Genomic DNA, 14437 nt, shown 5'->3' with positions numbered 1-14437 from the left:
AACTCTTTCGTCTGTTTAAAATATTATTCTAAGCAATCTGTGAGGAAGAACCACAACAGGGATACACACAACAATATGTGTCACTCAGCTCCTGACACTTGTAGTACGCTGCATGACAGGAAGCGAGAGCAAACTGTGTGGCTGCATGGGGAGGAGTTCCTGCCGAAAAGTGAAGGAGAGACATAGGGACTTCTTTGTAGCAAAGAGTTTTCACTGTCACGCTGAATATTAAGAAACCTCCTAAAAATCTGAGTACAATACAAAGTACCTCATGGTGTGGTGTTGTTTTTTTGTGCATCATCAGGTAAGTGTAAATTCAAGATCGTGTTACGTTTTATTGTTTGCATGTGTGGCATTATAGTAAGTTGAAATTGCACAGATACTGTTTCCGAGCATGCCAGGATTTAAAATTGGGTATTAATGAAACCAGAATGTTGCTTAGCAGGAATGTTTTCTTCTGTAAGGAAAGAAATTTGTTGCAAGTTTAGATAATATATTCTGATATTTCCAGTGGGATGGATGACTTTATTTTTCTCTATGTATTGGTAGTTTATAGCTGCAGGATAGTGGGCTTAAGTTTTTGGTTTTGCTTTTTTATCATACATCTCTGCCTCTGTCCCCCGGTGCGAAAATGAGGATTTAGGCTGGTGCTAGCGTTTAAATGGGAACAGTTATAGTTATATGCATAAATCCATTGTCAAAGTGAAAGCTGTAACAGATCCTATTTACAGTGCATAATGACTCTGCTCTGCAGCATGTATATGTGATACCACCTGGAAAACTGGGTGCAGTTTTAGGCATCGTGCTTTGGAAAGATGTGGACAGAAAAGTAGCAAGATAGATAATAACTGTGAAAAATACAGCATGTGAAGAAAGTTTAAAATATTTAGCATGTCTTGTGTGTAGGAAAATGAGACTTGATAGGAGATGCAAGTATATGTCTGTCTCTGAGTGTGTGGGAACAATTACAAAGTTGCTACTTGTTCTGTCTACTTGCCAAGGGTAGCACAGGAATAAGTGGGTTTATTGCGCAGCAAGGGAGATACAGGTTAAATATTTTGGGGGGAAACGCTTCCCAGTTGTAATGTTATGTAAGCAGTAGAACAGAGTATACAGTTATATTATAAAATCTGTCACTTCAAACTTCTCAGCATAGTTTAGAGCTGCATTGTACACATTGACCTATTTTACATGTTACAGTTGTTTTCATTTAATACTTTTTTATGCTTAATGATTTGTGTGTGGATTTGGTTTTGGGCTGTTAACAGTAAGTGGAGTAGCACATTAGGGTCACAGGTGCACAAATCTGATCACTTAACTTTGCAGCTCTAGTCCCATCCTTCCACTCACTGGAAAACTAGAGAGCTTTCTCTTATTAAAGATGCAAAGTTATTTCAAAATATTTGCATATATTTAAATAGAACCATACTTTGAAGTTCTTAGAAATGTGGTGAAGGTGGGGGCCTGTAGTGCGAGGCAAGCGAGCGATACGTTCAAGGGCCTATATGCTCTTGGATTTGCTGTGGAGAATGTGGCTTAAGTATACTGAAGTTTAAGACTGGATTGTTAATTAGGGTGTATATTTTTTTATGTTCCCTGTAACAATTTTGAATAGTGAGAGAGATGGTCTGTGATAAATTAATTGCACAGAATGTTTTTAAGATATATTCTCAAATGCTTTATACAGTTCTGAGTTAAATCATGTTTAAGAAAGGTAAAATTGCAGCAGGCTCTGGAAATTTAAGACAGTCAGAGAAATTAAGAGCTATTCAGCTAGTGAAAATTAGTTTAATAGATGTTACACAAAATTCTCAGTTTTTATTAAATATCTTAATGTGACTGGTGATTAGCAACTGCTGTACTGTTAACTTGGTGTAGTCTTTTTGGATGTACTTAATATGCATATTTGCTGTGGATATATATTTTAGACATGATTCACTTGAAATTTTATAGCAGAAGAAATCTAATAAATGTTACAGTTTTCATGGAACACCAGGGAGATGCAAGTTTGTGAAGTAAAATCATGCAGATTGTTTAGTATCTACTAATATTGCTGAGCTCACTTTGAATTCTTTTAAGTTGGGTGCAAATTCTGTCTCCTGTTCAATATGCTTTGTTCAAAGTGATTGAAGTCTTTATCTCTTTGTCAATTTTGGTTGAAACTGGGAAACAAGTTTTACAAAAATAAAATAATTCAAGAATCAGGAGTCACAGTTATATTGACCAGTATCCCATAAGCCTTGTTTCCTGAGAAATGGAACTAAAGTGTCTGTGTGTGTGTGTTTATAGATATTGAACCCAAAAATGGATATAGCAACATGTAATTTTAGTAAAAGTGGCATTGTTTTTATATGCAGATAAAATCATTTTGGGTGCAGCCATTTTCTCTGTTTTGTGTGATGCTGAAGAGCACTTGAGGCCCTTCTATCAAAAGCCATATGCAGGAACCTGTCTGTGGTTTTAAAGTTACAGCAGCATAATGATGCTGAATGCAGGAGCCTGGGGGAAAGCAGACTAGCAGTAGAGTATTAGAACAATAAGGGATTATTGCAGTTTGTGCAAATGCAAGCCAGTTGAATGCCACGTGGAGACCCTAGTTGATGAAAATTGTTTCGTTCTGCTGTATGTGGTTCTGGTGCTGCTCCACAGCATCAGCAAGCCAAGCTCTCTTTTACAATGAGAAGTTCAATTCTATTCCTGACATTCTTAAAAACAAACAATAAAACCCTCAAACCTTAAAAATAAGTAATATAATAAAACCAATAATAAAGTGTCATTTGAACGAATCTGCTTTTCAAATGAGAAAATTTCTTTGTGATTTTTGTTCCAAGAAAATGTCTTACCTGTTACATGCACAGATGTAGCAGTTTTGGAGCCAGAAGAGGTGGTTGACAGCTGTGATTAAGTGGTCAGCTGCAGCAAGTACAGGTTGTTGCTGTTCAGAGGAAGCCCCTATTCCTTCCAGTGCACAAAACCTTTAAGGGTAGAGTTGGAGCATGAAATAGCCTAACTTTGATTATTATTGCTTTTACAACTAGACCTATAATAAACTCCCTCAAAACAAACATACAAAAATAGGAACTGCAACTCCATCCCATCAACTTGGCACAAGAATCCAGGGGTTATTTGCATGCTGACTGATTATATTGCTTGGGGGCACAAAGAGCTGGATCAGACAGATCCCAGCTGAACAGTGTTTGTAAGAACAGAAGATGAATGTAAATAGTGTACGGACTCTTTTAAACTGCATCTTAGGTTTTATTTATATGCTAGGTGAATATAGGATCCTTAGATATTGAGTGTGATAATTAAAAGCATAATTTCTGTATCAGTCTTCCGTCTGAGAAGGGATCAAATAATGAAGATTGCTGTTTACTCATGCAACAAAGAAGTCTTACAGAGAAAGAAATAAAAGTATGTAACTTCTTTATCTGAATTTGATTCAGACTTTATATAACTGTGAAAAAGCTTCAGCATGTTTAACTTTCTGCCAGATTCCAGTGACTGATATTCTCCCCCGTTTTCCGAAAAGGGGAAGGAAGAAGGTTAAATAAAGATAGAATAAATACCAGTCCTCAAACAAAGCTCTGCTGATCCTTGTCCTTACAGCATCCCGTACATGCACACCCATTTCCTGTTGTTAATGTTAAACACATTGAATATAACTTTCATTTCATTGTTCACTTCAGTGTTCATTTTATATCACATCGACTGGAAAATCGCAAATCCATCACAGTAAGCACTGTAGAAATAAATCTTGCTCTCTGTGATCAGAGAAGAGTGGAAGGGAGCTGCCATTTTGTCTGGCAGAGCTGTGAGTGACTCCTCAGAAGTGCTGTTCAATGATAGTTTCAGTGGCAATGTCTTAAGTGTCCTAGATGACCTCACCTCCATTTCAGAGTTTTCTGCTGTGCTGTAACAGAATTAGAGCAGAGTCTGTTTCTTCATTTGTTTATTTTGCTTGGAATATCAAGAACAAGCAATGTTAGTAGCTCCTGGTATGGAGTAATCACAGTATTTAATCTGTTGTGTTTTCACACAGTTATTACTTAAGTATTTAAAAACCAAAAAAGTCTCTTTGTAATAGCAGTAAGAACATACTCAATCTCATATGACTAATCAATATGTCTTCTAAAACTAAGAATGCTGAACATGTCCAGAGTAGGAAACAGAAGTGGCAAAGCTTTGTACCAAACTGTGCAATTGGGTCATGTCTGACTGTTTCCCTCAAAGGCAATACAGCTTTTGTTTAGATTTTTGTGTCACTCTTGAGAAAAATAAACCTGTAACATCTGTGGTATTCTGAACAGTAGAGGGCAGCGGGAATATAAGTAGAAACCAGTTATAATACAAAACTAAGGAGTTTTGGGGTCTCTTTAGAGCTTAAGGAAGTTCTTTTTGCCAACATCATATAAATAACTGTGATGCAGGAATGAAGGGTAATGAGTTCTGTTCTTTTTAAAAATTTTGTATTAGAATTCAGTATTCTGACGTTACAGTCCCAAGAAGCTTGTATGGTGGACCACTCAGCTGAAAAAAAAAAAAAAAAAAAAGAAAAGGCACTATGCTCTGGGAAAACTTACTTTAAGATGCTGTTGTCTTCCCATGCCTTTAGCTCTTAGAACTATTGGTTGTACGGCCATGGAACTGAAAGATAAGCAGGGAGGAATAATGGTACCGGTGAGTGGTAGCCTACACTAAAGTGAAAAGAGGGCTGGATGTAAAAGATGACAGGAGATGGATTTTTCCCTCTGAATGAGCTTAAACTAGCGAATGAATTATCACTTGTTAGTGAAACTGTAATTGGTTAGCTCTGAACCAAACTTAGGAGGAACACTATATTCCACAGGAAATTCAGAGGTTTCTAGCAGGTTATTGCAGAGATGCTTATGTGATTAATGTGACATGGTTTTTCTCTATACAGACTTCTTTCTAGAACTGTGCATTGTATCAGCCAGGCCAAAGTTAGTGGGATTTTTTGTTTGCTTTTTTTGTTTTGTTTTGTTTTTTGGCATCTGTACCTTTATTTCATTGCAGTCACTTGAATGCCAGTGCAACATTAACGTGATAATATAGAAAATGGGTAATCCTGAGTGAGGCTTAGTCTTGTTTAGGTATCATGAATGTTCTGGCTTGAAGCTGGGTAATGTGACACCACTGCTGCCTCTTCTAGTTCACTTCTGAAGTCTGCAATGTGATGTTATCCCACCACCTGTGGCAGGAAATGTTAAATTAGTGATTATTCGACTAACCTTAAGATAGAACATTATTCATCCTTTGCTTAGAAATTTTATACTCAATTTAAGCTGTATCCAAGGAATGTTTTAACTGAGTGATAATAGCAGGTGAGAAAGATGTTGAAGCATTTAGTTCAGAATTTCCTCACGTTGTATTAGGAAGACCAAAATGCTTACCTTCTAATCTGAAATATTTTAACTTTTTCTGGCTGTGTCATCTGTGAAACTTCTGGAAACATTTTAAATTGGTGTGGAGAATTGAAATACTTCCCTCCCATTTCAGTTTGTCATTATTTCTTTCATCCTACCTCACTTGTTGCATACCTTATAACATCTGTTTTGTACAATTTGTGCCTCGTCAGTGAACTCTGTGTCCTGACTGAATCCTCCATACTCTGTAATAGTAAAACTAACTCGGAGCCGGATACTTTTGAGATCATTTGAATGTGATTTGAAATCTAATCAGTGAAAACTTGAAACAGATCTTATAACACAGAAGCAACAGCAGGTGGAGGTTTTAGAGTAATTAAAGGAATAAATTTAGTCTTGGCAAGAGGTACTTTTCAGGGCTTTTTAAGAGAGGAATCAACATATTATGGATGGGTGTGGAAGTACTGACAAAGTACAAAGGAAAAAAGGTGAGAATTGTAGTGTCTGAATATTATTTTGAATTTACCAGCTTCTGTGCATGGTAGATATTTAAGAAATAGAAGGGTGCTTTGAATTGCTAGTATATTTGAATAGATACATGCGGATTTTGCTGATAAGAATTGTTTGTGTATTAAGAGAATTTATAATCTAACTGGATGTGTTTGAAGGAATGTTGTATAAAAACAGTACAAATAGAAATTCCCATGAAGATGGTATGTTGTTGCCTTATTCCCAGCTGCTTAAAAACTGACTGGGATTCCTGTTGCAGAAGGCCATCATCAGGCTTTCAGTATGAAGGTTCCTTGTAGATTGAGAGGTGTCAGCTGGCTAAGGAGATACTGATTGCTTTTTTTAAACTGAAAAAAAAAAAAATCATGTAGCAGAGCTGCTTTTCATGCAGACACTGTCTGCCTTTTGGAGTATGGCTTGAGCCTCTTTTGGCCTATGATGTTTGACTTTGTTAAGTATATGGTCTGTTTTCTCCCCTTGTTCCACATTAATCCCTTTTGGATTATATTTTTACTCTATCTACCTCTTAAAATTGATTTTCTTTAGTTGGTTTTGGTTTTTAACTCAGTCTGATAAAGATTTGAGTTGTCCTTGATAGTAATGTACCATAACCGGGAAAGGGTCATAAAGTGCAGAACAGTGAATCCCTTCCTGCCTCTTCCTCACCAGTAAAAATGATAAGTAATTTTGTTGGCTAAATGGTTTTCCCTTCTTTATGTTATTGCAAATTTAGGTTTTATTTAGTTTAGGGGGGGAGGGGGTTATTTTTTGATCCAACTTGTATTACATAGGACAGACCTAGCAAAAATGCAACTTTTATACATTAATGAATTAATGCATTAATTGGGTCATTATTCATGACCCAGTTTTCTTTCATAAAAGTAGGCAATTGATTAGAAAATCATTCATACATAATATAGTCAGAGACATATTTTTTCAGTCATGCCTTTTTAGATATTTTCATTTGAAAATGCAGTGTGTGGTGATATTCTATTATGAGAATTGGGTTTGGGAATCCACAATTGCTTTCATTATTGAACATCAGAAAAAATATGTTAATTTGCACTTTGCCACTTGGAAATCCTTTGAAAGAAACTTTGAATTATTACTGGTATGGAAATCTATTTCTTTTACTTAAACTTAACAATGTTTACCAAAACATTTTTAGTTCATTGCATATTTCCCTCTCCCAAAATCTTGATAGGACGTTCAAAGGAACCATAATAGAACATGTTGTGGTATGTTTGCCTTGTTTTTCATTAAAAAAAAAAAAAAGTACACCATATGTGTATGCACATATATTACATTTTTATATAAGCGCATGTGTGTGTGTCTGTATATATATATATGCACTTATATTTCTTTAAATTATATATTAGAACTGTGTTTTGTATTCTTCCAATTAGCAGTGTTGAAGTATGCCCAGGTGTATGTTCTGGAAGGACTTAAGTTTTTTAGATATTTTTCATTTGAAAACAATTTGAAATATAGAATGAATAAATGGCTTTAAATTTTCCCTTATTTTGGAATTTTTGTTTTTGGAGTGGTGAAGAAATTCTGTTTTGGTAGAATGAATGGATCCTCATTTGTTAAATGGATTTCTATATGAAAAAAGGGCTTAAAAAAAGTTTTTTCGTGTTTTGTTTTGAAACAGTCTGTCTACAACTTAGAAGTTTTAAGGATATTATGTGCCTATGCAAATTTATTGTCTTGAACTATTACTTTGATGCCAGTCTGTTTGCAGACACATTTCTAACCAACCAGAATGGATAGATGATTTAGTGAAAGTGAGCAATTCTGCTGAAAAGCATTTCCTTCCCCGTCATAGGATGTTTTTTTTTGTCAAGCTATTTTTGTGCATGTTTCCATTTCATCTCCCAGGTGATAAAATATAAATCTGTAGTATTGATAACTAAAAACATGTGATGGAGAGAGGATGTTGATCCAGCCTTCCTATAACAATGTCTTATTGCTCTAATTCCTTTAATTAAATCACTGCTTTTATATAATTGGATATCTTATTTTCTCATCTCCTGTGAGGTGATTATTGAGAACAACTCTTCCCTACTACGTGAAGACCAGGAAGCATTCTGTCTCTGTAACAGTGGATGTAATCACAGCCTTTTAGGCAACAGTAACATGGACTGTTACCTAAACATGGATCAAGATTCAAACTGGATATACACCCAGTCATAGTGGTCTGGGGATTTTAGGGGTTTTGTGTGTTTGATTGGTTGGTTTGGTGTTTTTTTGGTGAGGGTGGGGGTGTATTTCAAAAGGCAAATCCTAAGTGTGATAGAAAACATTTTTCAGTCTAGAGGTACACATTCAGATGCATATAATGCATCTGTGTGGTCAGTCAGAAAAAACAGCCTCTTCTCTATTCAGAATAGGTATTTGTATTGGTATACTTTTTTCATGCAGACACGTATACCTTTTTTAAGCTCTAAACATATTGTGCAGAAAAGGCGAGTTATTGGCACATAGCAAGCTGTCCTTTTTTCCCAGCAAGGCAAACAGCTTCATAACATTTTTAGATTTAGTTTGCTTCAAGTACATTCAAATTCTAATAAAGAAATACTCTGCAGTGAGTTAACAGGTGACATTTGTCCATTACTCATAGCCTGATATGGAGTAATCACAGTATTTAATCTATTACATACATTGGTGCAGCATGGCATTACTCATGTAATTAGTGTACATTGGAGATAATGAGTGATCATGTCTAGTATAAGGATAGCATACTACCTTCTATTTGGATTATTTTTAATGTTATTACTCTGGATTTAAAATAGAAATGGGTCCTGATTGGATAATTCAGTTTAAAATTTCAGAAATGCTCACATTAATAGTTTCAATGTGCTTCCCAAGAGCAAAGATAGAGCACGTTAATGCTCCTGCTTCTTACAACTTTATCTCTGTTTCACAGCATTCATAATATGTTGGGGCTTCTTATGGGATTTTAATTAAAACAAAACCTGATACAATATCTAACTGGACATAGTTCAATTAAAACAGCACACATAAGCAGTATATTAGAATGTGACTGTTGCACATGTAAGGAACATGTATATACAACTTAGGCATGCTCAGGCACCCATAAAGGCCTCAACTTTTCTATCCCCTGACATGTTTGTTGTTAAATCTTCTGCAGTTTTCTGTAAGATCTCTGCATGGGTATACTCATGGACTAACTAGTGTGTGTCATCCTAATATAGCACATTCAGCATGGGCTTTCCTTCTCTCTATTGCACATGCTTCTTCAAGCCACACAGTCCTAAGGAAAAGCTATATAATTGTATTAAAACTGGTGATTGCTACAGCCATAGATAAATGTAAGAAATATTAGCAAGAACTAGGGTTAATTCCAGTGCAGAGTAGGAATTAAGAAATCAGTCCTTTCTCCCTAGTGCTACGCCTGGGCCAGTGCAGGTGTCATGTTGAATGAAGATTCACACATTGTGTTTTTTGGCTTAACATAGCCCTGTGTGACAATATAAGCTGGTATGAAAAATCTCCCATAACACAATGATGCAGTTGGGATTTGTCTGATATGTTTGTCATTCAAGCAATGTGTGCAATAGGTGTTTGAACTTCTCAGACCACTGCTTACTTAAATTTTCTCAGGAAGTTCAACTTCTTTCATTAATAAGCCACTTAATTGATTTCAGTATTTGGGCTATAAATTTATTTTATTGTCAAATAAAATTTTGCCACTTGTCACTTGGCTTTGCAGTGAAGCTTACTCTGTTGTGAATGTGTGTGATACATACACTGCTTAATTGTGTAACTCTTCTGGGTTTGTCCTAAAGCTATCACACTGTACTTCTAGGATCTTTTGTGAAAGAGTACACACAAAATTGTTGAGATCAAAATGGAATGAAGTTTGGATTACTTCATATGCTGTGTGATTTAGAACATAAAACGGAGAGCAACATTCTAGGGGTAATTTTCTGGAACATGAGAGATTCTGAGGTCAGCTGCATTGTACTACAGCAACTGAGACAGGACTCGTAACTCCTTTGGGTGAAAGAAGCTCACAAAGAGCAGGGATTAATTTAATGAGCACCTTATGCTCCCTGCACAATAACCACTGCAATTTTTGCTTCTAATCCACTTCTTATGGACAAAGAAATTTATCTGGTAGCTCAATTATTGGATTTTTTTTTTTCCATTGTGTTTCTCACACACATATGCACACTTATACAATGATAATAGCCCTTGAATCTGTTAGACAATTTAAAACATTAATCTTGCAGTGGTTGATTATATTGAACAATTTCTGTATGAAATGATACTTGTTCTCATGGACACTGCTTTGTCCATACTTGTGTGTTTTGGACCCTTAAACCCCCTTTGAATGTAGTAGACAGAATCCCACGCAGAGTTGTGTGTAACTGTCCTTCTACAGTACCAGGGTGTCTCGTCTCATTCAAGTTCACTTGAATCCTGTAGCCTTGCTAGGACGCTTGTACTTCATATTATGTATTTTATAGTCTCAATTGCTTTCATTAAAGTTGACCTGTGTTGGAAATGCCACACTCTATGTTAATTTGTAGGCATGTGACCACCAGTAAGAGTCCTTTAATCAGTTATTAACAAAGGAGCAACCTATTTGGGGTGGGGGTGGGGGGGTGGGCGTGTGTGTGTGTGTGGTCACTTGTCACACTCTGCTAACAGTGAAGTTGTATCTATTCCATTATAGAAAACATTTGGTTTAGTTTCAAAATGCGTAGTATTTATTTTAGAGAGTCTTTTTTTTTTTTTTTTTTTTTTAATTCAACCTGTCCGTAGACTATCGAGAACACATTGGGAGCACATACTCTACTCAGGCACCTAACAACTTTTTGTGTGTGTGTATGGTTTTTTTGATGTTGTATTACTATATCTATTCTTCTGGAATTAACTTTTGTTCTAATATTTTACAGACCAAGGCTTAGGTTTACACTGTTTTGATGCTTCCATAAATAAAGGTGTCAGGCTTAAAACAACACAAACCTAAGATGAGGATGCAGTTACATCCTCTCTATCCATCCACCAGAATCATCAATTAATATAGATTCAGGTATACCAGATCCATACACCATTTTAGTTTACCCTTCTCTTGTACAAATCTGTATTCCAAATCTAAGCACCCTTCTTTTTGATTTAACCTGTGTCTAATGTTTAGGAGGGATGGTACCTTTTAGTGTTGTAATTTATGGTTTGCACGGTAAAGATTCAGTATAGACTTAAGTAGAATCAATATATAATTTTTTTGAGGAAAACTAAAGGTTACATGAATTTATATCTACAGAAGTCTAATTAGCTTTGAAAAATAGTCTGCAACATGTTCACTAGTATCTTAGGAAATGTTACCCTCTGGGCAAAGTACTGACTTAACAGATCTCATCCCTGTTTTGTGTTTTTCATTATGAATTCTCACTGGCTAACCCTAGAATAATAATTCAGATTAGTTTATCCTGTGGAAAAACAAACAAATAACCACCTTATAAAACATAGCTGCAGGATAAACAAATACACTCAGTATTGTTTCAAATATTTTTGTTCGTTGCTCAGTGTGTCCTGGTCCAGAAATTTCGGTGTTCTAGTCTGTCATTTAACCTGTTAAAAATCTGTACTGTAATGGTAAGAGGGATTTAATTGTGTATAGTCTGAAAGTGAAGAATTACTTCTCAGAAAAGGCTTTGCATTGGACAATGTCTTGAGAGAACTTGTGATCCAATTTCTGTTTCTGAATAATAACAGTGTTAAAACACAGCTGTCCTTGACTTTAAAATTACCATTGTCAGGAGAAAATAGGACAAGCTAATTGCTAAAAAATAGCAAAATAGTGTTTAAATATGTTTACACAAGTCAAAGATCTGCTGAAAACTAGAGAGTAGATTTAAAAAGTTTCAACACCTACAGTGTAATTTTAAAGCAGCACATAATAAAAACTTTGGATTATCTGATAAATATGCCTTATCTTTGTTCATCAGAGAAACAGTTCTCAGAAACCATATGCTTGACGTAGTAGACGCAATGGTTGTTTTACTAGCTTCATGGAATAAAACCACCAAGTTTCAGATGAGTTAGGAGCATGGGTACTGGGGAGGGGGGGATACAGTTTCTATATATCTTTTAGAAAAAAAAACCCAAACAAACCAAAACAACTAAAGAATACCTGCACAACATGTAGCTTCTACTTTTTAGCTGAGCTTTCATCATATCATAAGGTAGGAACTCCATATGGCACCTTGGGGGGTTTTTTGGTCTTTCAATTCCTTATCATTGACTTCTGTAGTCCAGAAACTAAATCCCAGATAGTATTATGTGTGAATGCTTATCTCTAGTTGACAGTGGAAGACAAGACAGCTAGATAAATAAGGATCATGTATTCTGTGACTTCTCTTGTTTCATCAGTCTTCCTGGCCTGGTAGAAAATGGAGAGCTCTGTTAAATGAAATTTCATACTTATTTGAAGGGCATGAAGATTAATCTTGTGGTGAACCTGTGAAATGACATGAGGGAGGGCTTGCCGTTTTCCAAAACAAAAACTGAATATAGAGCAGAATGAAGTCATTGGTATGCATGGATATTGAAATCCAAATATATGTTGATTTAATTCCTGCTGTACATTTCACCTGTTACTCTCACTATATAACACTGACTGTCTGGAAATAGTACTTGATTGCCGAATGTATGTTTTGAAAAATCTAAGTATTGACACAAAATAGGAGTTTCTTTTCCTGACAGTCTCATTAGTTACAAAAGTTCATATCAGATGCCAAAGTACAATTTACATTATGTAGTCATGACTTATGCTTTTAGTTAGAAATAATTTTCTTAATTGAAGTTAATCTAACTCCAGCAGAAAAAGGAACAGCATTTAATTTACTAATGTGCTAATAGGTAGCTTTTCAACTTGTGAAAATAGAGTTTATAATCACATGCATGGTGATTGGAATGATGATGAGAGAAGATAATTAACTACATTATATATACCCAAATATGTACGTGTGTGACTTCATTATATATTCCTGTTTCAGGGTCAAGCTAGTGGTAGTTGGTACTGTTCATCAAAACTGAGCTTTTATTTTCATTTTGTTTTATAGAAAAAACGAAAACAGAGTACCCAAGATGAAGATACGATCAGTATCTGCAGCCTGGATACAAGTGTGAGTAATTTCATTTTCCTTTTTGTCTTCTCTCCCCACCCCCTCAAACTAAAATATGGCTATTATGGGTACTCTGAAACAAATCCGCTCATCTTTTCAGCTGTATTGTCTTCATACATAGCATGAATAACTTGTTCTGATTATTACCAAAAAAAATAAGTTAGGTATATTACTGCTTTTCATTTTTCTGTAGTAAAACTTCAAAATAGAAAAATAAAAAGTCAGAATGACAGTTTATGGTAAAGCGGTTAATCTCTTATTAGTAAATAATTATCATGATAAAAGAGTGTTATGTATGGAGGACTAAAACCAGACTTTTTATGGTGTTGCATGGCTGTATGAGAAATTTTATTTCAGTTATGTCAGTGGAGGTTGATGCTGAGTTTAACGTGATATTAATACAATTGTGAGACCTCTATGTGTCACTGGTGAAGTCATGCGCACATCACATACAGCTACACTACTCTATCACACACTTCAGATGGGAAGACAACGTCAGAAAACGTTTTATAAAAACTATACAATATTTAAGGTGTATACTTTTCTGTACAATAGACTGTTTCTGACTTGTGACATTTTTAATTGTTTCTGTAAGTAAAGGTGAAATATTGACTTGCTTTATTATTAAAAAAAAAAACAAAACAACCAACTACATTGACTGATGTCTGCTTATTTTAAAAATAAGCTATGACCAAACTGATTTTGGTGGATGTTGAATCAAAGTATTAATGAATGTAATTAGGCAGTAAACTGCAGTGTGTGTTGTTTTTCATGTAGAGTTGTGACATAAGGGTACACTTGCATTTCTAATTTCAAATCTATGGAACTAAAATAGATGTAAGAAAATTCACCATTTCTTCTTCTCAGTGTTTGTGTCATCACTTTCAGTGTGTTGTTTACAGTCAGCTGTTGAACTAGTTTTCCCTTTCTGTAGACCTCTCATGTAGTACAGAAAGAAAAAGTTAAAAAACAGAGAATGAAAGCTGCTTGATTTAATAGCAGGTGTCAAGCCTAGTGCTGTGGTTTCTTTAACGGTCAGATTTTAATTTTGTTTTTGAAGTACACCTGTACTTTGAAGAAGCAATTACATTTAAGGGTTCATCTGTCTGGATGGTTGCAGACTAATGCAAGCTCTTGTAGGCACGTGGTCTGGGTAAAATCCAGCACTGTTTTGGAGATCAGAAACCCACAGTAGCCTGACCTTGTCTGTTAGCTAATACTTTAATGTTAGTTAATCGCATTAGATCTTACATTGGACCCAACTTCAAAGGAATTCTTATTCCTTTAAAGGAGTTGTTATTCTTCAGGGGAAAGTCAAAATTGTTGAATATTTATTCTGGACAAATTGATAGCTCTTTAGATGTTTGACTCTGATCCAGG

At 35.3% G+C, this 14437-nt stretch overlaps 1 protein-coding gene across 5 annotated transcripts in view; it reads left to right on the top strand.

The window, feature by feature from the left end:
• The window catches only part of ARHGEF3 (Rho guanine nucleotide exchange factor 3), a 131431-nt gene that overhangs the window by 54262 nt on the left and 62732 nt on the right, over positions 1-14437 (top strand). For 4 of the 5 annotated variants that reach the window (XM_032984334.2, XM_032984335.2, XM_032984337.2 and 1 more), the window contains exon 3: positions 12995-13057. In XM_032984334.2, coding sequence (XP_032840225.1) covers positions 12995-13057 — 63 coding nt within the window. Of the gene's footprint in view, positions 1-253; positions 305-12994; positions 13058-14437 lie in introns of those variants that run through there. The other variant, XM_032984339.2, reaches the window with a different exon arrangement.

Source organism: Tyto alba, unplaced genomic scaffold (assembly GCF_018691265.1).
Source record: "Tyto alba isolate M040663 unplaced genomic scaffold, T.alba_DEE_v4.0 Super-Scaffold_3, whole genome shotgun sequence".
Taxonomy (NCBI): Eukaryota; Metazoa; Chordata; class Aves; order Strigiformes; family Tytonidae; genus Tyto; species Tyto alba.
This window is presented reverse-complemented; position numbering and strand designations above follow the sequence as displayed.